General features: G+C 34.4%; 2 protein-coding genes across 4 annotated transcripts; one reads left to right on the top strand and one right to left on the bottom strand.

Annotated features, from left to right (window-relative positions):
- The first annotated feature begins 2,588 nt into the window (after window positions 1-2,588).
- Window positions 2,589-15,299, top strand: LOC129882322 (uncharacterized). Of its 2 annotated transcripts, XM_055956569.1 has the most exons (4): window positions 2,589-2,669; window positions 2,769-2,879; window positions 13,703-13,850; window positions 14,506-15,299. In XM_055956569.1, the coding sequence occupies exons 2-4, from the start codon at window positions 2,808-2,810 to the stop codon at window positions 15,078-15,080; spliced, it is 795 nt and encodes a 264-aa protein (XP_055812544.1). In that variant the 5' UTR covers window positions 2,589-2,669; window positions 2,769-2,807; the 3' UTR covers window positions 15,081-15,299. The 2 variants fall into 2 exon arrangements, with proteins under 2 accessions (XP_055812544.1, XP_055812545.1); XM_055956570.1 differs by lacking the exons at window positions 2,589-2,669; window positions 2,769-2,879 and adding an exon at window positions 2,904-2,995.
- Window positions 15,300-15,646: 347 nt separating this feature from the next.
- On the bottom strand, window positions 15,647-21,074 carry LOC129882321 (uncharacterized). Of its 2 annotated transcripts, none has more exons than XM_055956566.1 (3): window positions 20,926-21,074; window positions 16,372-18,704; window positions 15,647-16,280 (listed from the first exon to the last, which is right to left on the bottom strand). In XM_055956566.1, the coding sequence occupies exons 2-3, from the start codon at window positions 18,646-18,648 to the stop codon at window positions 16,008-16,010; spliced, it is 2,550 nt and encodes an 849-aa protein (XP_055812541.1). In that variant the 5' UTR covers window positions 18,649-18,704; window positions 20,926-21,074; the 3' UTR covers window positions 15,647-16,007. The 2 variants fall into 2 exon arrangements, with proteins under 2 accessions (XP_055812541.1, XP_055812542.1); XM_055956567.1 differs by lacking the exon at window positions 20,926-21,074 and adding an exon at window positions 19,557-19,854.
- Between the last annotated feature and the right edge of the window lie 4,573 nt (window positions 21,075-25,647).

Genomic DNA, 25,647 nt, shown 5'->3' with positions numbered 1-25,647 from the left:
AATTTTTTACGAAATCACCTCAAATTTCAATAGTAACATCCCTCCGAGTTAGATATCAAAACTAAATATTTTTTAACTCGAAGTCAACCTAATCCAACATGACACATAATTTTTTTTTAAAGTTTTAAAATTTTAACCTCAATGCTGGAATTTTCTCCATAACTCCAAGTCACTTGAAATTTTGAATATAGACATAGTGAACTTTAAAATAGTGTTTTTTGGGTCTGCGTTCAAAATTTCAAGTAATTTAAAATTGTGACGAAAATTTCACCATTAAAGTAGGTTAAAGTTTTGAAACTTAAAAGAAATTTTGAGTGTGTGTTTTGGATTAGGTTGAATTCAAGCTTAAAAGATGTTGAGTTTTGATATTTAGCTCGAAGGGATGCTACTATTGAAATTTGAGATGATTTCGTGAAAAATTGAAGAAGTTGAAAATTTGAATTTTTGGTATTCTTCATGTGTTCCTGGAGAAGAAGAAGCAAAAAAAAATTACATTGATTCAAAACTCCAATAGAAAAGTGTTAAAAGTTGTTTAAGTGGTTTTGCAAAACCGAAGTTAAAAAATAATGACATAAATAAATCTTTTCTCAAAAGACAATGACATAGATGAACCAAATTTTTAATGGATGACATAAACACATTTTTTCTCAAAGTTTGATGACATATTTGAGTATTTTTTCTAAATTTAATTTAGTTGACTAATATATGGACACAAATATAATATCTTAATAATGAAGTTATATATATAGAGAGAGAAGGAAAAGAACAATAGATTACATAAGCCGTACATTTCTATATATTACAAGAGTATATTATTTCCCAACTGCATATACAAACGTTATTACAATTCTGGTCAATTTTAAATTGGCTAAGACTTAACGCCTAAGTTAAGAGAAGGACAAGATTTAAATTCACTTACTATTATTATCGAGATCCAACACACATACTTATATATTGTTTTGGTAGAAATTATTTTTTGCAACTGTTTCTTCATAAAAAATTTCACCAAGCATCTATATTTTTAAAAATAAGTTTATTTTCGAATAGATATTTTCAACCTCTCCGAGACTCGTCGAAACAAGCAAATATGACAAAATCCCTCATTCCCCCATTCTTTTCTGTTACTGCAGTATGCACCATTTTCATAACCAATGATCTAATCAAAGGAAAAAATAGGACGTTGAAAATTAATCTTGGAATGGTGGCTTCTTGGCCATCGAGAAATAGTGATGGAGTCGGAATTTTCATTAATAAAGTTCAAAATATGAAGAAATAAATATACGAACCAGTTAAAATGGAATTCAACATCTACTAAATATATATATATATAAAATTATTTTATCTATGTATCGTGTAATTTTCCACTAAAAGAGGTTTAAATTGAATCCCTTGGGCCCATGCTAGCTCCGGCTTCTCTCCCTAATTCAAGTGTGTTCAATATGATTTTTTTTAGAAAAATAAATGAATTTCTTACTTATTTTTGATATTAAGTACATAAACAAAAAGTATTATACTAAAATTATTTATAATCTAGATAAATATCACGAGAGGTGGGACGAGAGATAGGAGTGAGAGTGGTGAAGATTGGAACATGGGGTATGTTGGAGAGTGAAGAAGACACAATTTATGTGGAATGATATTTGTGAAACTTGTTTTTCTAATTACATAGAAAAATAATTTTTCTCATTTTTAAGAAATTTATTTTTTCAGAGAAAATATTTTTCAACTATTTTAATCAATCTAACATGAGAAATTCAGAAAATAATTTTCTGAAAAAGATTTTCCACTGACACACTCTTCGTTGAAAATGTCCTTCTAGATGTATGGTCGAGCATCTATTTTTACAAATATGTAAAATTGTTTGGATGGTTGTTACCCGTTGTATTGTTAGTTTAAATACATTGTTTGTTTTAATTGTTAGTTAAATTCTATTGTATTGTATCGTTTAAATCCATTGTAAGGTAACGATGAAAAAATCCAATTTGTGTAACAACCGATTTGATGTGATCGCATCGTTATCTTAATACTTTCTTCTAATTTTGTTTTTACTATTTTATCATTTACCATTCCTTTTCATAATAGCTCTACCTCATACCTTATAATTTCTTATAGATTTACCATTCAAATTATGGATGTGTGACATTATGTAACAACGGATAACGATACAATCTATCCAAATATTGTAATTCATTAAAAAAGTCTTATACAATACGATATATTTTGAAACAATACACATCAACCATATGCCAAATTTAGAGGAAGACTTTGAAATTATCCCTAGTTACATACTCTATCAAAAATGACTTTATTACTCAAACTCAAAATCTTTAATTATAAATAGAGGGGTAACAGGATATTTTTTATGTTTTTACTCATAAGATTTTAGCTGTATTTTCATATCTAAATCCAATTTCAACTTCAATTTAAAATACTTTTTTTTTTCAAATTTCAAACAACTTATCCTAATGCCTTTGGAGTTTGAACCCAACCAACAAAGAGGCTTCTACTGGGCCAGCAGTGGATATGAGCCCAAAATACGAAGAAAACCCACTAATTGCAAGCCCAATTACCATTCCCCCCCCCCCCCCCCCAGCAACCAAAGCACACGAGCCTCGTGTCTATGGCTTCATTTCCATTTCCCTTCACTCTTCGCCTTCAATATTCCTCAGGTAAAGTTAATTTTTTTTAGCTCTATTTCCTCTTTGTAATTCTCTGGGATTTGTTTTTTTTTTTTTAATATTGATGAATTCTTTACCCTTTCTATACAGAAAATACTGAAACAATTGATGACTTGAACTGTATTTACAATGTGGTCAGCGTCAAATTTGCAAGCTATGTCTTTGAGAACTCGAATCATTCAACCAAACTTCTGCAATGACGTGAGTTTTTTTTTTTTTTTTTTTTGGTATTTTAATTTATTTTTTCTGTGTAAGTGAATTTGGGGAGGTATAGTCAGTCATAAATTAGGCTACAAAAGGGAAAGAGTTACAAACAAGTATGTTAACTTCAATCCCAGTATCTATTTCCTCCATGTAAGACCTTTTTCATTGTAATTGCATGAGGTAGGAAAAGGGATCAACTGAGTTTAAAGTGTTTTAATATATAGACGGTGGTCATAGTTCAAGTAGGAAAAAAGAAACAATTGATAGTTGGGATGTGAAACTCGTGAAAAAATGATACTCCTCCATTCCTTTTTAGTTGTCATAGTTCCTAAGTTAAGCATACCAAAATGAGTAAAACCTTAATTTCAACTAGTTGGTATTGTTTATATGGATGTTAGGCCTTTGTATTCCCTCTTTTTTGCTTTCAAATTAAGTCTACTTGAATTCCCAGTGATTTGAGCTTTTTTTCAATCAACTTAATTGTTCTATCTGGTCACTCTTTTAATACTTTCAAGATCGTTGTTTCACACCTTTGTATTGGTGCATTTGGAAGTCTACATAGGACATGACTAAGTCATATCTTCTCTTATTTTATCCTCTATGTGTGCTTCTTTATGTTAACATAAAGTAGTCTAACTATGCTAAATCCTTGAATATTGATACAATGGATTCATATGGCCGACCACCGGTAATTTTGGGAGTAAAGCTTAGTTCATTGATTAAAGGTTCTTCATCCATCCTACAATTTTTGGTTTCAAAAGGTAATGATTTAGCTTCTAGGATTTCTATGACCAACAGTTGGTATTGACCTCTTTTTTCTTTTTTCTTTGTATCATTAGTGTTAAATTTTAGTAGTGGGTAATGTCTAATATCATGCAATGCTAAGGGAAAAGGTTGGTATCTCATTTTCATAAGCTTATTATAGTGTGTGAAACGTATTTTAGATTTAATGTTAGAACTTAGTCCACCCATGATCCCATGATGGTGTGATCCATAAATTACTTCATTAATGAAGATAAGTCGTAACTCCATCACATAACTCCCTATAGTAAAAGAAGAAGAGTTGAAACTCTTGAATTAAAGTGGGAGTTAAGGGAAGAAGAGTTTTGAGTGAAATGGAGTTATAAGTCTAACCTATAAATTGGAGTGATTTGAGTCATTCTCAACATACCAAGATTTGAGAGTGAAATCTTTACACTAAAGAGTGTAGATGTTGTGGAGAAACTACAAGACTCCACCAATGATCTTGTAGGAAATCGCTAAGACAATTGGTGGCGGTAACACACATCGATCCTAATATAAGGTATGCCTAATTCTGCATAAATCTCCAAGTAATTAATTTCTTCATTGGTATCAGAGCACGATATAGATGTGTATATATTTCACCATTGTATGATTAGAATTTTGGTGGACAACTGTATTTTCATTTGAAAAATGGTTGCTTGTCAAAAGATTTTTGAAATACATGAGTAACACTTATAGTTCAATTGTATTTTCTTCTTCCATTGACAACCTCACTATGCAAGTCTTATGTTACTAGAAAGATTTTTTTGAGAGCTTTCCAACAATACATTATTTGTAAAATTTTGATATCGAATGAAGGAGATATGATTGTCAAAAGTCGGCTATCAAAAACAGAAAGAAATCTAGAATTTCAGCATGAACATCCAGATTTGCGATATGTTTTTTCCCTCTTCAAGCTTCCGAAGTGTGTAAGTCATATATCACCGGAAAGATCCTCTCAAAATATTTCCAATGCTATATTATTTGTGAATTTTCAATATCGAATTAAAGAGATATGAGTGCCGAAAGTTGGCTGCTCGAAAACATAAAAAATTTAAAGTTTTCTGGATAGATTTCAATGGAGAAAGAAATGACGTGCCAAATATGTTATTTTGAGTGCTCTATATATCATTTTGAAGGACTTTACATGAGTTTTCTTTTGATATATTATATGTGCATAATTGGCGCACGATATAGAGTCAAAATTGCTTTAATTTCATAAATGATGATTTTTGTCTTCATAATTCCGAATTTTCAATGTAATTGTTTGTTGGAGTTTATAATTGAATCATTAATATGTTTATTTTTAATATTCATTTTTAAAATAATATAGTACGTAATTCATAATTATGATTTATGTCCACATTCTTATGACATCATGTATAACGAACGATATACATATATTTTTTCCAGTGAGAGTTCTAATTGGCTGACAAATTATTTACTTAGAACTATTATTATTTATTAGAGCACAATTGATTTAGAAAAATATTGGCGTGCGTAAGATTACAACAACAACAACAACAACAACAACAGGCCCAGTATAATCCCACCATGTGGGGTCTGGAGAGGATAGAGTGTACACAGACCTAACCCCCACCTTGAAAAGTAGGACGACTGTTTCCGAAAGACCCTCGACTTAAGAGAGGAGAACAAGAGAGGAAAAACAAGAAAAGCAAGACATAGGTCAGTAGAGCTAAGCATATCGAAAACAATATAAAAATATGAATAATGAGAGCGAGAAAGTCAGGGCAGGAAAGAACGAAAAGAAAGGAGCATTAACTACTATAGATAAATAGGATACCCAAAGTAAACCGGACCAACAAATATAAGCAGTAATCAAATGCAGAAATCAAATGTTAATAAACAAATGAGCAAAACTACGACTACTATGGAGAAAAGATAAGCCACCTAGCCCACTATCTTAGTCTGAGTCCTTCACAGCCTCCTATCTAATGTTATGTCCTCGGTGAGCTGCAACTGTGCCATATCATGTCTAATCACCTCTTCCCAATACTTCTTCGGCCTCCCTTTGCCCCTCCTGAAACCGTCCATAGCCAACCTCTCGCACCTCCGCACTGGAGCATCTGTGTTTCCTCTTCACATGTCCAAACCATCTCAGTCTCACTTCCCGCATCTTGTCCTCCATCGATGTCACTCCCACTTTGTCTCGGATATCTTCATTCCTAATTCTATCCATCCTAGTGTGCCCACACATCCACCGCAACATTCGCATTTCCACGACTTTCACCTTCTGAACATGAAGTTTCTTGATTGGCCAACACTCCGTCTCGTACAATAAAGTCGGTCTAACCACCACTTTGTAGAACTTGCCTTTGAGTTTTGGTGGCACTTTCTTATCACACAGCACTCTGGAGGCGAGCCTCCATTTCATTCACCCTGCACCAATACGGTGTGAAACATCGTCGTCGATATCCCCATCTTCCTGTATAATAGACCCAAGATACTTGAAGCTTCTTTTCTTTTGAATGGCCTGGGTACCAAGTCTCACTTCCTCGTCAGCCTCACGCGGCAGACCACTGAACCTGCACTCCAAGTATTCTGTCTTGGTCCTACTCAATTTAAATCCTTTAGACTCCAACGTCTGTCTCCAGCCCTCCAGCCCTCCAGCTTGTCATTAACTCCGTTGCGAGTCTCGTCAATCAGGACTATGTCATCCGCGAACAACATACACCAAGGCACCTCACCTTGTATTTGTCTTGTCAATTGATCCATCACCAGGGCGAATAGAAACGGGCTAAGAGTTGATCCCTGGTGCAATCCCATCGTAACAGAAAAGTGCTCCGAGTCCCCTCCTACCGTCCTTATCCTGGTCTTAGCTCCATCATACATGTCTTTAACCGTTCTAATGTACGCCACAGGTATACATTTCGCCTTCAAGCATCTCCATAGGACCTCTCTTGGCACTTTGTCATAGGCCTTTTCTAGGTCAATGAATATCATGTGTAAGTCCCTCTTTCGCTCTCTATACTGCTCCACCAATCTCCTTACAATATGAATGGCTTCTGTAGTCGAGCGCCCCGGCATGAATCCAAAATGGTTCTCTGAAATAGACACGCTTCTCCTCACCCTCATTTCCATCACCCTTTCCCACACTTTCATAGTGTGACTTAGCAGCTTGATACCTCTATAGTTGTTGCAGCTTTGAATGTCTCCCTTGTTCTTGTACACGGGAATGATTGTACTCCACCTCCATTCTTCCGACATCTTCGATGTCTTAAAAATGACATTAAACAACGCAGTCAGCCACTTCAATCCTACCCTACCTGCATTCTTCCAAAATTCCCCAGGAATCTCGTCAGGTCCGGTCGCTCTTCCTCTACACATCCTACGAATAGCTCCCTTAACCTCCTCAACCTTTATTCTCCTACAATACCCAAAGTTGCGACGCCTATCCAAGTGCTCCAAGTCTCCCAACACAAAGTGTCTAACCCCTCCTTCGTTCAAGAGTTCGTGAAAGTATGACTGCCATCTCTGTCCCAACACTTGACCATCCTCGTCCTTGATGTACTTCACTTGATTCAAGTCGCGTGCCTTCCTCTCTCTCGCCTTGGCAAGCTTAAATAGCTTCTTATCCCCACCTTTGTCCTCTAGTTCTGCATAAAGGCGTTCAAAGGCTGCCGTTTTAGCCGCTGAAACTGCCATCTTCGCCTCCTTATTCGCCATCTTATACTTTTCCCTGTTCGTTCGCTTCTCTTCATCATCCTTGCTATCTACCAACTTTACATATGCCTGCTTCTTTGCTTCTACCTTTCCCTGAACTTCTCCATTCCACCACCAATCCCCTCGGTGCCCACCATGGTGGCCTCGTGAGACCCCCAATACCTCTCTAGCTGTTTCCCTAATGCAGTTGGCCGTCCTATCCCAAATACTGCTCGCATCCTAGGCGTGCTTAAGATTACATGTGATAAAAGACAAACGTAGACTTTAAAAAATGGACCTATAGTACATCAATGTTAATTTAGATACAATTTTGCAGTAAATATAAACATTGTGTTTGTGCGTGTATGTGTTGTATCTTCTATGCGTGCATATAAGTTTCAGTACATCCTTGAACAACAAAAAGTTTTGGAGACCCTAAATGATGTGATGGTTGAGCCGACTGGTGAAAACACCCAACACCATGAGAGTGATCTAGATGCTATTTAAGCCTGAAAGAAAAAAAAAGTATTGCTTGCTTAATGTTGCTGGGTAGTATGACAGATGATCTTATGTGTGAATTTGAATCTTATTCAATGGCTCAAGCCATGTGGATTGGACTGAAAGATAAGTTTTGGTGGATTTCTATTATAAAACTTAGGAGATCGACTATTAAGTTTGACACTTATACATTGCATCCAAACACATCGATGCAACAGTATTTAAGAGAGATGTCAAATATGATAAGAAAATTAAAATTAGTTGGTCATAACCTCTATGATCAACAACAAGTGCATCAGAGACTTGATACTTTCATTGTGGGTCATATTGACCTTTATGTACTCCTAATTAGCAGGAAGAGATCTTATGATATCTTGTATTTGTTGTTCATAGAGTTGTTATGACCAACCGATTTTAATTCTCTTATCATATCTGACATATATCTCAAATGTTGTATCATCGATGTGTTTAGGGCGCATTCTATAAGTTTCTAACTTGATGGTCAACCTCCTAAGTTTTATAGTAGAAGTGCCACCAACTTCATCCTTTAGTGCCATTCACATGACTTGAGTCGTTGGATAAGATTCAAATTTATACATGAGATCATCAATATATGGCTCAACAATGTTATGCGAGCAATACTATTTTCTTCTTCCAGGCTTGAAAAGCCTCAAGATCTCTCTCATGTTGTTGGGCATCTTCACCCATTGGCTCAACCATCACATACTTTAGAGTCTCCAAAACCTTTTATTCCTCAAGGATGTACTGAATCTTGCAGTGCCAAATGTCATAATTATCAGTGTTTTGTTTTTCACCTTTATCCAATGATAGTCTTTGAAGCCATTTTATAAACTTATCTATGCGCATAGAAGACATAGCACAATATCTATATTTGCCACATGCATCTAAATTAATATTGATGTAATATAGGTCTTGTTCAAACGTCCATTTCTGTCTTACTTTCATCACATGAACCTTAAACATACCAATATTTCTTTGGATGAAATATGCGTGCAAAATTAATCAATAATAGTTCTAAATGATCAAGTTGTGTACCAATTTAGAACCCCCACTCGAAAAACTATATATATGTATTGTTCAATACACATTATCATAAACTTCATATTATATTCTTTTTTTGTTAAAAATAAATAAATTATTAAGTTATGAATTTCAAAAAAAAAATCAAAATTATAAAATATTCACCATTTGTGATATTAAAGTTTTTGAGTCCATATTGTGCGTCAAATACACACATACAATATATAAAAAGAAAGCTCACCTATGGTCCTTCAAAATGACATTTAAATCACCCAAAAGAACAAATTTGGCACAATTTCTTTTCCATTGAAATCTGCCTAGAAAACTTTTTTAAAAGATTAGAATATATTTTCAAGCAGCCAACTATTGACATATCTCCTTCATTCGATATCTAAAATTTCAAATAATATATCGTTGGAAAAATTTCAAAAGGATCTTTCCAGTGATATATGGCTTGCACACATCGGAAGCCTGAAGATAGAGAAAACGAGCTCGAAAGTCTGGGTGTTAATGCTGCAACTTTCAGTTTTTCTTTTCTGTTTCAGGCAACCAACTTTTGACATTCACATATCCTTCATCTGATATCGGAATTTTACAAAATATATTGTTAGGAAGATATCAATACAGAGCTATATGGTTCGCACATAGTTGAAGAAGGGGAAAAAAGATCACAAATCTGGAAGTTCATGCTGAATTTCAGATTTCTTTCTTTTTTGGACAGCCGACTTTCGACAATCATATCTCCTTCATCCAATATTGAAATTGTACAAATATATATCGTTGGAAAGCTCTCGAAAAGATCTTTCCAGTAATATAAGACTCGCATATTGAAGCAGCCTAGGAAGGAGAAAATACAGTCGAAAGTATGGGTGTTAATCATGCTTTTAAAAAATCTTTTGTCATGCAATATCTTTAAAAATATTGTTGTCCACGAAATTTCAACAATACAATGGTGAAAGATAGACTCATCTATACCTTGTTCTGATATAAATGAAGGACTTATACCTGGAGATTAATGCGGAATAAGACATACCTCCTTCTAGGATCGATGTGTGTTACTACCACCAATTGCCAAACAGTTTCTTACAAGATCACTTGTGGATTCTTGTAATTGTCCACAACAACTACACTTTCGATCTATAGAAAATTTCAGCTCAAATGTGATTGTTAGAATGACCTCGAGTCTTTCTCTTTTTATAGTAGAATCATGTGACACTAACTCTTACGTCATAAAGAGTTTCACGCGTTAACTCCCACTTTATGGTAGGTTTCATAACTCTTTATCTTATTTAGAGAGTTACATGTTGGTTCATTCATGAATTTGTAACTTATGTAACATCCATTATGGGTGTACATCAGTTCTTATGAGGATTTCTCACCAATAGTGCTGACACTAAGCAATAGTGTAAGGTTTTTTCTTCTCTATATTACGTGTTCAGAGTACCTTATTTTATGTTAGAAGGAATAAGTTTTAGGTTAAAAAATACCGTATTTTCTATCAAATATCTGTTAGGATGTCCGATTTGGTAACCAATGTAAACTTGCATTAGTTAACAAATTAACGATGATGCATGTTATGATTTTTCCTTTTCCCATACCCATTCATTGGGCTAAAACAGTTCTAAATTTTGAGTGGAAGCTTTCATTGAAGTGTCATGTTTTTTCTTCGATGGTTTGGAGATTCTTTGGATTTAGTATTTTGAAGAACAAACTTAAGCAGGTGCTATACAGAAAAAGAGGAGATGCATGGTCAGTTGAATTTTAAGGTAGAGGAATACCTACACCTTAAGAAACCAATCGTCATCTGTATTTGGAGGTATTTAGAAATATAATAAGTCAGTGGATGCAGAGTTTGCGGCACTCACACTCCTTTGTAATAATGTTTATATTTAAAATTCTTTTTGCTATAATATGCACAGTTCAAGCTGGAGACATGCATCTTTCCGTAAATATAACATCTGTATCCTTATAATAACTACCCTACAGATATGTACCTTTTCAGCTTCTAGTGTTTTCAACATCCCATTTGTTTCAGGCTCTCAGGTCAAATCCTCTTTACATCTGAGATAAGTTCATTAAGTCAATGCATTTCAACTGGTAACATAGTTAAATAAGCCTCACTGAAGTTTTTTGACGATTGCAAGGAGGTTCATTTTCAGAAACTGCAAAAGCTCTAATTATTAAGTTCTGTAAGTTTTTTCATTTGTTGTGATAAATCAAATAGTTCTCTCTCCCGAACTACAAATAATAAACTTCCGAATTTGTCTACCAATCTTCTTCTCCAATTGGCTTCCTTTTACCTTTCCTTTTCCATAGTTTGACTTGTATGCGCCACCTTTTGTTTTCCTCTTCTTCTAGTGCTCTTTGTTTTCCATTTCCTTCAAACCACCAGTTTTGGTTCCTTGTTTTGTATTTAACTAGGCAGAGTATGGATAAGTATACAAGACTTTATTACTAGTCAACTGAATAATTTTACTGGAGAGGGAACAGAAGGAAAATACCAGGGCATTCAGCTGGAAAATGTGATTGTTGAAAATGCAAGGAGTAGTGTTTGGAAATAAATGAATTAAGGTGCATGCAAGCTGGCCTGAATACCACGGTAAAAAATAAAAAACTGAATTAAGCTGGAATTGTGGTGGCATGTAGAGGTGGTGGTCTTGAAGGTGCGCGTGGTGCATATGCTGCGTGCTAGTTGGCTGAAAGCTGATTTAGGTCCTAAAGGTCAAGCGCCGCAGCAAGGAATATAATTTTTTGATTTAACAGGAAGTGTTCCTTGGTAGATTTTTAAAGAATGTCTTCATTCCTGTCACTAAGTTGTTTGGTCTATCTTCAGCCACTTGTTACTGGAATCGTTTCTCTTCCTATGCTTCTTCAGTCTTACGACTGTTGCCATATTCTGTGGTCGACTTTGGTATCTTCTTTCTTTCGTTTTTACTGCTATTTTCAACTTACACTCTAAGCCTGATTTTTTCTATCACTAGTGTAGTGATTATACAGAACCAACTCCTAAACCTCTTATTCTTTCAGCTGTGTTTCAAGGCTATTCAAATTTTAGCCAGCAGAGGTGATCAACTGGGACTAGATCACGAGAATGAATGACGTTGAAAGAGTTCTGTTTTGGTAATGGGAAGGGCAGAGGCAAGAGTCTGTTTTCTCTTTGGAGTCTATGAAATTTTTTATTTTTTGCCTCACAACTGACACTAGTTGTGTGAAGCTTCATTTTGTCTCACAAATTATTGGACCCAAAAGTGTAAGATTTTGATCTGCAGTTGTGTCACTTGGCAAAGCTCCATGTGGTCTCACATTCAATTGAAAAGAGATTTAACCCAATTGAGTCTCAATTTGCTTGTTTGAAGTAGTATGAGAGCTCAACACTTGATTCAGTTCTCGCCTCTCCTTGTCAGATTGCTCTTGATTTTGATCATCCTTTCCGTCAATCCTCTTAATTCGGTATCTACTGATGATTGTTGTATGGAGATGGTTGGTAAGATCTTTGTTGATATTGTGGGGAAGACCAACCCCCACCTCAATTGCCTTGATTATCATCATTCGAACCTTGGTTGTCTTGGTTACTATCATTCCAACCTTGGTTTCTTGGTTGGACAATTGAAGTTTCCTCCTTGCCACTATTTCCTTGCCGTCATTGGCCTTGGTTGTTAAATCTTTGTAGACCTCGTTGATAGTCACCCACATATTGAGCTTCCTCATTTAGGACTTGATAACATTATTCTTGGAAATCACCATCTTGATTGAATCCTTGAGCAAAATAAATTCTCGACTTTGATATTGATTATCAATTGCCATTGAATTACAACCCGTCCCTTGAATACCGTCCATGGAGTTGGCTTGCCTCCTAAGTTGATTCCTGACTAGCAATTTTGATGTATTGTGAACTCCGCAATTTGTTCGCCTTAAGCTTTGCATTTCTTTGATCAATTGTATCATGGATGGATCACCTTGGGGCACATTAGCTCTAGATTGCCAAGTGGATGATGTTTCCTTCATTTCATCTAAGATTTCACTAGCCCTTGAAATGTCTTCTTCATAATATTCCCTCCGACCAATTGATTCACATAAGATTGATTGGTGGTTTTGAGACCATGGTAAAATGCTTGAAAAAGTATTTTATCCGTCATGTCACTATTTGGCAATTTCTTCACCATCCTTCGGTATTTCTCCCATATCTCATGTAGTGCTTCAGTAGGGTGTTGTCGGGACATCATTATGTCATCTTTCAATAATGCCATTCTACCCAGAGAGAAATATTTGCCCAAGAACTTCGCCACCAACTCATCCATGTATGGATGGATGAGTTGACAATGCTTCCAACCAATCCAAAAAACAATCTTTCAAAGAGAACAGGAACAATCTCAATCTTATGGCTTCATCCAAAATATTTAGTTCCTTGTTCATGTTGTGAACATCAATAAAGTGCTTAATTGACTAATAGTAATGAGTAGGTTACAAAAGCTATGACATTATTCGATTGAAAGAAGTTGGCAAAAATGTCGACTTATCACTAGTGCTAGTTGTGTGAGACACATAATAAAGTTATTCTGAGTCAATACATAGTTTAGTAGTTCGAAAGGGCAAAGGAAATTCCCTTTTCACGAAGCCTAGGAGGATATGCATTTAAATTTTCAGATAAAATGAAAGAAAACTGGAAGTGTTTACAGTTGTGTCGAATTCTGTAACCTAAGAGGTCTCGATCTATTTATTACTGTTGTTCTGCTCCTATTTAATTTATCCTATGAAGAAAATGCGTTACTTACAACTCGCATTATGTGTACACTTTCTAGCTGCACTTCACCTTTATTCTCTGACTTCAAATGCAGGGATGCACTAAGTTCAGACAAGAGATCAACCACTGCCTTACTTCACATCTCCATATGCAGTGTTGTGCAGTTTTAGCTGACACAACTAGGCTAGTTTCTGACAATCTTCCTGGAAACTCTGTTTTTGATTCAAAAGCTAGAACTTTCAGTAAGTTCTTCTTGCTTGGTTTGAAGATATCTATAGAACTATGGTTTTATCTCTTTTTAGGATATAGAAATGTAGTTAAATAACATAAGATTGTTGAGTTCGTCAGATATGCCTTATCTTATATATACCATCATTTGTTATCCTGCTAACTTGGAAGAGAGGTATATATATTGAAGATTTATATAACTGACTCCAACTAGTTTGGGATTGCAACATAGCTGATGTTGTTAACATTCTTGGGACTACTAGAATGGTACTACTAGCTGATGTGTTGGCATTTTCTTTTACTTGGACTTCAATGAGATGGAGGATGGCATTATGGGAAGAGAAAAAAAAAAGAAGCAACATCTAGCATTCGCCTACTTCTGTTCCTTCGACCTTCATAGCATCTTACAGTTGCAAAATTTTCCTTGTATCATTTAGTGACAGATTCCTAAATTCTTGTCATTTCCAAGTGCCTGCTTTTGTCCTCCATATTTAGCGGTTGCCGGTCAGTGCTGTGGAGAAGTCTTGAAATATGTACTGTATGTCGCATGTCAGGATTAACAGTTATTTCTGTCTTTCATCTTTAATCTCTAGTCTTCTATTTGGGTTATATTATATTTCTTCTCTCTTAAGCTATAAAATGGTCTAATTGTCTGTTTATCCAGAACAGCACCTTTTAGAAAAGCATCCAATTCGTTATTGGTGAGACGATGCCAAGTCACGGGTGAAGATTCAGGAGGAACTTTGAGTGGCGAAAGCATCTTGCAAAATGTAGAAACCCTGGCTCGAGATTTAAAGACTGCTATTAAAGAGGAGAACTATGCTCAAGCAGCAAAAATCAGGGATAGCCTCCGGCTTCTCCAGGAGAATAGTAATGCATCTGTACTAGCAGCAAATGCTCGTTTTTACAATGCTTTCAAGACTGGAGATTTAGCTTCTATGCAAGCCCTCTGGTCGAGGGGTGCGAATACATGCATCGTGCACCCAGGGGTGAGTGGCATATCAGGCTATGATCTTGTAATGGGAAGCTGGGAGTTTGTGTGGGCAGAATATGATTTCCCACTTGATATAGAGATCAGAGATGTCCAGGTTCATGTTAGAGGTGATCTCGGGTACGTTACATGTGTTGAAATGGTCAAGACAAAGGGTAGCAGCTGGGGAAAACAGTTTGCTACTAATGTGTTTGAGAAGGTTGATGGACAATGGTTCATATGTATTCATCATGCCTCTTATATTGACCTGTAAATTGTGAAAAAAGAGAGCTGTTTTAGGAGTGAGAATCGTATATTATCATAGGTTTTTTAACCTATTATTATCGAGTCGTATGTCAAGCACAATTAGATTAATAGCATGTTTGGTCAAGCTGACAAAATCAGCTTATTAGAGAAGTACTTATCAAAATTGTTTTGGGGAGAGTAACAATTTGTGTTTGACTGAATCATTTGAGTAGTGCTTTTGTTAGTAGTTTGTGTTTTGATCAATATTTTCAAATAGTGCTTTTACGGGTCAAATTATGAGAAAGGAGATTTTGCTTTTCAAAAGCTTGTCCATACAAGTATCAAGAGGAATGCTTGAAAGCCTTTACCATGACTTGGATGGTGCATGCAATGAGATTAAGAACCAGAATGATCTTTTTCCTTTCTAGATTTAGAACGTACTTCGTCCACTAAGATTTAGACAGATATAAAAAAAATTACTTAGCATTTAATTTGGCCATAGGTTCATTTCTTTTTGCATAAAGAACCTAGGTGAATGTAGATCAAGATAATTTAATTTTGGATAGAACTCTGGAGTGTCAAAGATGTATTGGATTGATCCACAACATCAAGATAAATATATAGGCACAAGTCTCTTAGTTTAATGAATTATGGAAACCTGAATAACAGTACAACCATCAACATTACCTTGGATAAAAACAAAGGAAACGAAATCCAGCCACTGTATATTAAAGAGTTACTACTACTTTCTCTAAAACCTTTTCAATTGAGTTCCATTCCATACCTTGCGGCATGACATTATTACCTAAATACTATAAGAGAATTTACAACTGATCAAAGACGTACATAATGAGAGGTCGAAGATTAGACTTATTTGAACCACTGATTTTCAGTTTGCGACATGTGATGCTCAACAAGCTAAAACAGTCTCTGAGATTCTTGCTTCATCAGTTTCTTAGATCCTTCCAACAGGTGAGGGGGGTGGAGATGACACATATCTTTGAGGGACTTGTCCTTGTACAGTGGTTGAAGCCTTCGTCCCCCTCGTTGCATCTGAAGAAGCCTTCTGTCCAATTTCAAAGATGTCAGCTAGTTTATGACTAGTCAGGGCAGAGACACAGATGGAGAATGCCTCTAACAAAGGAACCGATGAATCAAACTCGACTGAGTAAAGTCCATTCTTGAGTGGTGCCATACTGAAGATAGGCTTGCTCCTCCGATCTCCTCCCTGTGAAGAAGCATTGGTAACCAAATATTATTAAAGACTTAACAAGAGAAGCAGCAAACAAACTGAACGTAAGTTTGACGCACACAAGTACCTGAATCAAAAGGTTTAGAAAATCTTGGCTCCTGCAACTCTTATCCTGTTCAAGAATTTTTAGCTTGCAACCGACATCCCACCCTCCACAATCACATAATCCACCAGATCTCCATCGTTCAAGCAATGAGGAAGGAGTTCCATCATTTGGCAAGTTATGTGTACCACCAGGCAGAATGACTACAACGTCACTGTATGTTTCACAGGTCTCTCCGGGTAATTGCTGCATACCTTCTTGTTTATATTGACTTGAGTTCATAACAACAATGGCGGCAAGCTCTCTCTTTTGACAAGAATCAGGGACTTGCTTTTCCACCTGTCCACAATCAATGCTATACAAGACAGATTCCCTTTGCACAGATATGCTTTTCTGCTCAGGTAGACTTGAGCTTTGAACTTCAGAACAAGAAATCTCCATCTGACCAATAACTTTATAACCAAAGCCAGCACATTTCTCTTTTGTTCCATGGCTCATCCAACCCCCACTCCTCCTTTTAATTTCATGAACTGCATAGAAAGCATAAACCAAGCTATTTCCACCCTTGCCGGACTTTGGTAACTTCTTGACAGCTGCAGCAAGAATGCCACCATCATCGTCAACAACAAGTTTAAAAAATGGAACTCCATCTTTAAGTGAAAGCTGCAGAAGAGCCTGAAGAGTTGAGGGGTGATGCTTTTTCAGATGAACGTGTTTGTTGTGGTTAGTGGGCAAAGTATTGCAATTTGAGTTACCACTAGAAACCGAGAATGTCTCAGCTGAATGAACGCCCTTAGGCTTCAGCAATGGATCTAGGAGTCTTCTCAAAGGACTAGATCTTCCTCTGATACCAGCATTTGTCTTCTCCCGATTACTGAGATCTGTACTGGAAGAAGCTCCTGCTGGGCCAGACTTGGGGATGCTATTTGTACTATTCTGTGGTGGAGCAGCCGAGGTCTCCTTAAAACTGAAACTTCTGCTCATTCGACTAAGACTGAAGCTAAACCTCTTATTAGGGGATGGGTGTCTTCCCTTCACCACTGCCTGTTCTGCAGTGTCCAAATCTGCTCTCTGCGAAGTCTCAGCTGGTACTTTCAATTCTACATCAGATTTATTGTGTTTCAGACATTTGGCATCAAATGAAGAGCGACTAGTTATCCTCTCATTTTGACATGGGGATGAGCGTAAATCTGTTATGTCCCGAGCACTGGACAAGTGGCGTTGTTTCACATGAGACTCCATATTCGTCGCAGAGCTCACAGGCAGAGGACATGAATGTGGAACAGCAAGCACTTCACTAGAGAAGGATTCCAGAGAAGAACAATCAGAAAATCCTGTCCTCATCACATCAGCTGGTTGCTTATCAAAAGATGTTCTCAATTCTGAGAATTGAGAGGCCTCCGTACTTGTTTTTGAACGATGTTTTGGAACCAAGAGAACAATATTCTTGGGTTCAGCAGCATCATTTTGGGAACTAAGGTTGTCTTCATTATCGAATTTGATCTTGCTTTTACAATCTTGAACACTGTTTGTATGACTACAACGAACACTGACGTTCTTGATTGGTACCCAGGACAAATCTTCTTCATCTGTTCTCATCTTTTGAACAGAATCACAGTCCATGTATTTGCCAATATTTAGTTCGGAATTGCACCTGCGAGGTGGTACCTCCTTCCTAAGACGTTGTTTCTGCTTACCATGCTTTGTGGGGCACCGTGTAGTTTGCATATCCTGGGTCTGCATAAACTCTGATTGGGATTGCTGTACAGGTTCTGCAAGCTTTTGTTCACAAGACGGAACGCTCGGTAATGGCATTTGCTTTCTCTGAGAAGACATGCTATAAGCTTTGGGAGGGGGAGGCCTTACAGCAACAAATGAAGAACTACCTGATAACGCCTTACGATGACAGCTTGCAGGCATACGTTCAGTATACTTCCATTTCTCCAGACGCTCCCAATCAAGGACTCCAAAATTCAAAGCCTTTCCTTGTATATTTTTTCCCTTTTCCGCATGCTGCAGATAACCTGGCAAATTGGACATGTACTTGACAAGCTCGTCATCTTTATTTTCCTTACTCCCTAACCACTGGTTTTGGTGATATCCAGAGGAGGTCAATTCTGAAACATTCTCATTGACCGTCTTGCTTAAGTCATGATGCCTACTTATGTATGGTTTATCTTCTGTGCTTTCAACTTTATACTTGTCTCTGAGCTTTAAACTTTGATTTGCTAGGGATGATTTGATCTCTTTTGCAGAACTGAAGCTTCCATGATGTCGTCTAGTTTCTAGTCTGTGCCCCATTTTCAAACTTCAAATGGCATAAAATCTCATATTATACTCCTCCCTTACATTCTTTACTGCAAAGGGAAAAAAGAGGTCTTAGTAATATTTTAATGACATCAAATAAAAATCACAACAGAGACATGCTACAACATCCTATTACTCAATGTATCACTAGGAAAGGATTTGAATGATATGCCCAACCACAAGGACTTCTATAGAAGACGATTGCACAAAGGAGTTGGAAGCACTAAGCAGACTATTAACACAAGAACTCCTAGACAAAATATCCATTGTACTTCTTGAACCATGGAATCATCCAGGTCTAAGAGAACAACAGACTCCTAGTGAGTCTGATGTTTGACAGAAAACGGTAGCTTTATCAAGAGCAAAGGTATTGGGTCAAGTATGCGGAGTAATGACCTGAACTGAATGTAGACCCCTGATAAAAATAAAAGCGTTAGCAGACTAATATACTAAAATACTTCAAATCAGTGGTCAATATCTTTTTCTAGCAGTAAGCAATTAATAATTCAGCTTCTTTAAAATAGGCAATTTGCCAACTGTACGAGTATACCAGCAACTCATTGTAAGCAGATTGGCAAAGACTAGAGGGGAAAGTAAAAGGGGCAGCTCGCTGCACTACACTCCCGCTATGTGCAGGTCCAGAGAAAAAAACCTTACTCTGCATTTCTGCAAAAGGCTGTTTCCTCAACCTGGCCACATGGCAACTACTTTACCAATCAATTCCATGTTTAAAAGGCATGAATTGAACCTAAAGCAAACAGGACAACTGATGGATTAGCAGAAGTTCTTTTGAGAATTTGAGCAAACGCAAATCTGAAATCTCATCATTTCTGGTAAATGCTACCTTCAGCCTTCTATGAAAATGACACAAAAATTATAACCAAATGAAGCTGTAGAATAACCTTTTGATTCTTACATACTATGCTTTCCAAGAAGATCTGTATATAGATGAATAAGAAGAATAAGAAGAATAACAAGAACAAGAAAAATAGAAATAGAAATATGGAACTACTAAAACCAGCCAATAGCAGTTGCTTGGCGACCCAATAAGACATATTTTCTTCACATAAAAAAGCATGCCTGTAGGGGACCTGAAAAAAGTGAGGAAAACAAATCCTAACTAGACCAAAAGTATCAAAACACCATCTTTTTCTGAGTCTTCAATCACAAGATTCTGTATCTGTAACATAAAGCAGCACAATTCCCACAACTTTAACTTACAGATTGAACATTTTTCACCCAGCTGGACCCAAAGTGTCATGAATCTAATTCATTGTACCACATTTCAATTCACCCAGAAAAAGGATTTAGTTCAACTGGAATGGCATTTTCATGAAAGTTATCAATTGAAAAAAAAATCCTAATTTCTGAAACAAGATCTGAGAGTCAATAATCACATGTGTTAATACAGTTGAATGAAATCCAAACCAAATCACAGATCCAGCTAAATGGAGCTCACTCCAAAAAAGTAAAAGAGTCAAAATAGCTCACAACATTATCTAAGGCCTTCACACTCACATAAAAAGGATGTAATATCACATTCCATGGAAAAAAAATCAAGAAACGTAGACCCATAATGCAACATCAATAGAAACCCCATTTCCACATTTTGTGTGGTAAGAAAGAAAAGACAAAAAAAGAAGAAGATAAAATCAAGAAAATACAGACCCATAAAACCACAACATTCACTGGAAAAAACCCCATTTCAAGATTTTTAGTGGGTAAAAAGCAAAGACCCCAAAAATGAACACCCATAGCACAATATTCATGGAAAACCCATTTCAAGATTTAGAGTGATAAAAAAAGAAAAGACAAAAAAATCAAGAAAATGCAAACCCATAACACCACGACATTCACTGGAAAAGAAAAAACCATTTCAAGATTTTGAGTGGATAAAAAGCAAAGAACCCCCCAAAATAAAGATTCACCAAAAGTGAAGACCCATAACACAATATCCATGGAAATCCCATTTCAAGATTTGGAGTGGGTAAAAAGCAAAGATAAAAATGCAGACCCATAACACAATATTCATGGAAACCCCATTTCAAGATTTAGTGAAAAAAAGGAAAAGATAAAATCAAGCAAATGCAGACCCATAACACCACAAAATTCACTGGAACACCTCTCCCCATTTCAAGATTTTGAGTGGGTAAAAAACAAACATAACAAAAATGCAGACCCATAACAACAATATTCATGAAAACCCCATTTCAAGATTTAGAATGATAAAAAAGGGGAAAGGGAAGGATTTGCAGAAATCAATGTACTTACAGTAAAGGCAAAGAAAGGAATAGCAGAACAGAGCAGAGAGAGAGAGAGAGAGAGTTCCAACTTCCAAAGCTAAGAAAATCCTCTTGGAATGGCATGAAACGTTTTCTTGAAAACGGGAGGACTGAGAGTATACTCCAAAGCTGATATATACATACATATACGTATAGATAGAGAAAACCCCGCGAAAATCTAGAGAGAGAGAGAGAGACGTTTCGTTTTCAATCAGACGGTGCAAAGTTGAGTGGGCCCGGTTAGGAGTGTCCGTGTGGGCCCTTTTGTTAATGGGCCCCATTTATTTGACATGATTTCAACGTCACGAATCCCAAGGCCCATATTCCTGATTTAAGTGGGCCCTTAGCAACGCTTATTTTACGATTATTATTGTTATTTATATTTTACATAATATAAATTGATATTTATGTCATTCAATTTTATAGGATAAAATTGAACTGATCGATGAATTGAATCGAAAACATATTATTGGGTTATTGAATCTACTGATTTTTAATGGTTTTATAAAAAAAATTATCGAGTTAACGGTTCGATTTTGACTTTTAATATTGGGTTATTGGGTAAATTGATAACTCATTAAGACAATAGTAATTTACTATTTTATCCTTCATAAATATTAATAATTAATCTAAGTAGACACCATATATCTATATCGCTACTCTACACAGTCGACCCATTTTACAGTACTGCTTCACACCGTTTTAGTCTTTACGCTTTTCTCAAAACTTAAAAATTAGTTTGTAATTGTAGCTTTTGCAAGTTTGTAAATATCTTTAATTTGATTAACATCAGAAATTTTATATTATGTTTTGGATGTAACATGTAATTGATATAGCCTTCGTACTACACCTGCTCTTATTGATACAATTTTTCATTATCTTTCTTATTTCAATATATCAAAGCATTTACAGTTGATTTTCTTGTTTCACTACATCACGCCAAATATTTTGAGAAATGAGAAGTCATATATTTATTTTATGACCATTTTTTTATTGGGTAAATCGAAAATCGAACCGTTAACGATCAAAAATCAATAAAAAAATATTTTTATTGATTTGTTATTGATTTAGCGTTTTTAAAAATCGAAAATCAATAAACCAAACTAATAATATATAAAATCAAACCGAACCAACTGATGTACACCCCTACAATTTTAAAGTGTATAGAAGTAAATATTTAAACACATGACATAATATAAATTAGTTTGAATGTATCCAAAAAATTATTATATAGAATCATATGTCTACTTGGAAACAACCTCTGGTAGAAATACAAGGTAAGACTGCGTATAATAGACCCTTGTGGTCGGGCCCTTCTCCGGACCCTGAGCACAGCGAAAGCTTTAGTGCACCGGACTTCCCTTTTTTAAGTATCTATTTATAAACACCCAAAATCAAAATACATAAATGTCAGCTCAGTTCAAATAAAATAACATATTTATGTATTATGTTGTTGTATTTTTCGTATTCTAATTATCATATTATTTTATTATTCTTAAATCGTGTTATGTTTGTTGTATTTTTTTGTTTCAACTATTAAAAATGGTTCAAAATTGATCAGAGTATAATTACATTTTTATTTGAATAGCACCAAATTACAATGAAAGGATATGAAGGTACACTAAACAAGTTGGTGATTAACAGGAAAAAAATTAAAGTTGGGTAGAGAATAAACTAAGTTACAAGTTATATCTTCCTTAACTTACACAAAATAAGTTCATAATTCATGAGTCATGACTTGGTGGAAAAATAAGAATAATTTAACCAATCATGGGAAATGTTTTTTTTTTAAAAAATAAAATAAAATGAAATCCTGCAATAGATGATTTTTCTTACACACTCGTATTCTTTTATTCTCTTCCCTGGAGGAAAGGGTACCTTGTTTGTCCATACATTAAAAATTGGAAAAATTACTTAGATGATAAATATATTATTTATGAATAAAATTTATATTATATGTATTTTATAAATTATTTTAAATAATAAAATATTATAAATATCTATTAAAAAAAACTATTATAAATAATAAATATTTTTATAAATATAACACATTCAGGTAAGTTTTGTGTAGCTTGACAGAAAGCTTTTTGGACATAGTGTGGATGATAGAAAAATAATTTAACCAATGAGATCACGCAAATTATGGATAATATGCATGGACAATATTAAATATTTTTGCACAGTCGAGTTAATTTAATAATTTCTAGTAGGTTATTGCTTTATTTTTAATATTATCATTTTAAACTTGATATAAAGAGCTATATGTTATTATAAATCTGAACGTAGGGACGGAGCTAGCCTTCCACATACGAGATCGACATAATTTACACAGATTTTATATTTGTATTTAAAAAAATACTTTAAAATATATTAATTTATCAAAAACCTAATAACTTTTATTTTTGGAATCTAAAACTTATTATACACTCAAAATTCATTTTTTTTATACATTATTTTTTCCCCTTTCCTGTCAGAAAGAATGCCTTCTTTTTCAATTGTAGTAGTTTTGCTTTTTGGACATAATGTGGATGAATAATTGAAATAAAATAATAGTAATAATTTAACCAATCGTGTGAAATGAAAAATAAATAAATAATAACATATGAGATCATGCAAATTGTGGATAATATGCAATGAATTTGACAATGCTTAATCTTTTTACATTATCAGGTCAATCTAATAATTTTTATCAGGTTATTACTTTATATTTAAAGTTATCATTTCAAGCTTGATATAAAAAGTTACGTGTTATTATAAATTAGCTAAATTTGCTAGTAAAGATCGAACTAACTTTTCACCTACAAATTTCATAGAATTCAGTAATTTTATTTTATATTTGTTTTCTATTTAATGTATATACATAATTTATCAAGAAGCTCAATAATATTTTTTTGTTTAAATCTAAAGTTCATAAATTCAATTCAATTTTTTCTTTGCCTAATAGGATAATTTTTTTATTATTAAAATTAGTATATTTTTTTCTTCCCTGTCAGACAGGGTGTCTTCTTGGTCAATTGAAGTAGTTTTGATATCAAACTTTATGGACATAGTGTGGATAAATCGTTGAAATAAGAGGCTTACGCCGTTTTTAGTCATTAGTGAATTGAAGTATCTCTTTTGGACTTTTTTTGTGCTAGAGGTTGAAAAATGTCCCTAAGGCAATTTTTTTTTAATTTTTTTTTTTGTGTTAGAATTATATTAAACATTTGCGCGTTATTTTATTGGAATCCAACATTCATAGCGAAATTATCAGTTACACTTTTAAAATATTCAATATATCTGTTACCCTTCTAAACTTATTTTTTATATATTATTTACACCACTAAACTATGAGAGGAATATATCACATAATCCTCGATTTTATGATATAAACTTGAAATTAGTATGTAAAAAAATAAGACCGTAAACGAGACCACATATGCGAATATGTGTAGACATAAGTACGTAACTTTGTATTCTATTTCATTCTCTTGGGAATCGTTTGGTTTGAATACAAATTATGATGTGATTAGTTATGATGAGATAAGTTATGTTGAGATTAGTTATGATGTGATAAGTCATGATGAGATTATTTCTTATTGAGTGTTTGGTTTGTTGTATTCAAAATAGTATGCATTGCATAGATTTTAAGAATATGTTGTTTGTTTACAAAAATATCCCTCATTTTATTTGATGTTTTATATTTTTTTTTGCAAGCTTTAGTTATTCAATATTCATTCTTAAAATAAAACTTTCATCTTCTTTACCTTAAATATTTTTGTGTGTGCATTTCCACGATGTCCGTATGTATTTAAAAATAAATTTTTCTTCTTATTTAATTTTAAAATAGAATTTTCATTTTAAGTTTGTTAAAGTAAAAAATATTTGAAGGGATATATTTGTCATTTACCTATTTTATTCCGGGATAAATTATTTCGAAATTAGTATATCACCCAAGAAGAGGGATAACTTATCTCGGTACTATTTATTAATTTCGGGATAAATTATTACGAACTTGCCAACCAAACACCAATTAAAGGGCCACTATAATTTAATCTCGAAATTATTTGATGTTATCCTCTCCGTCAAACGATCCCTTATAGTTTAATATATCAAATAGTTGATAAACTGTTGGATTATTATTTATTTTATTTTTTAAAAAAGAAAGTATCCAAACTATGGCATTTATTATTATGTAAAAAAATATCTGACTTATCTTGGTCTCTTTCTTGAATTGTCTGAAAATATGTGTGTAGCTGATTTTAGGGGAAAGTGACTATGAATTAGGAATTGCGAAAAGATTCCTTTTCTATTCTCATTTCTTTACTGCTCCAGGAAGAAACGTTTTGTCCATAAATAAAATGGAAAAAGAATCATATTTGTCTCTATACTCTTATAAATAAATTATTTTTGTTATAATTTTTTAATATATTTATCTTTTTTTTTAATCTAATTTGAAGATCATATTTGCCTTTATGCATTTAAAAAGGTCATATTTTCCATTATATTTTTAAAAAGTCATATTTACCTTTACGATGTTAAATCCTCGTGTTTTACCTTAATTTTTTTTATGTGATTTACGAGACATCTTTTTCAATTAAATCTATTAACCCATTTATTTAGAAAAAATAATAATAAAATATTTGCCCATTTATTAAATAAGTCATTAGTCCATTTATTAAATAAGTTAGTAAGTTAATCGAGAAAAAAATATGTCCCAGATATGTGGATC

This window comes from Solanum dulcamara, chromosome 3 (genome assembly GCF_947179165.1).
Source record: "Solanum dulcamara chromosome 3, daSolDulc1.2, whole genome shotgun sequence".
Taxonomy (NCBI): domain Eukaryota; kingdom Viridiplantae; phylum Streptophyta; class Magnoliopsida; order Solanales; family Solanaceae; genus Solanum; species Solanum dulcamara.
Note: the sequence above shows the minus strand (reverse complement) of the source record. Positions and strands in the feature narration are given on the sequence as shown.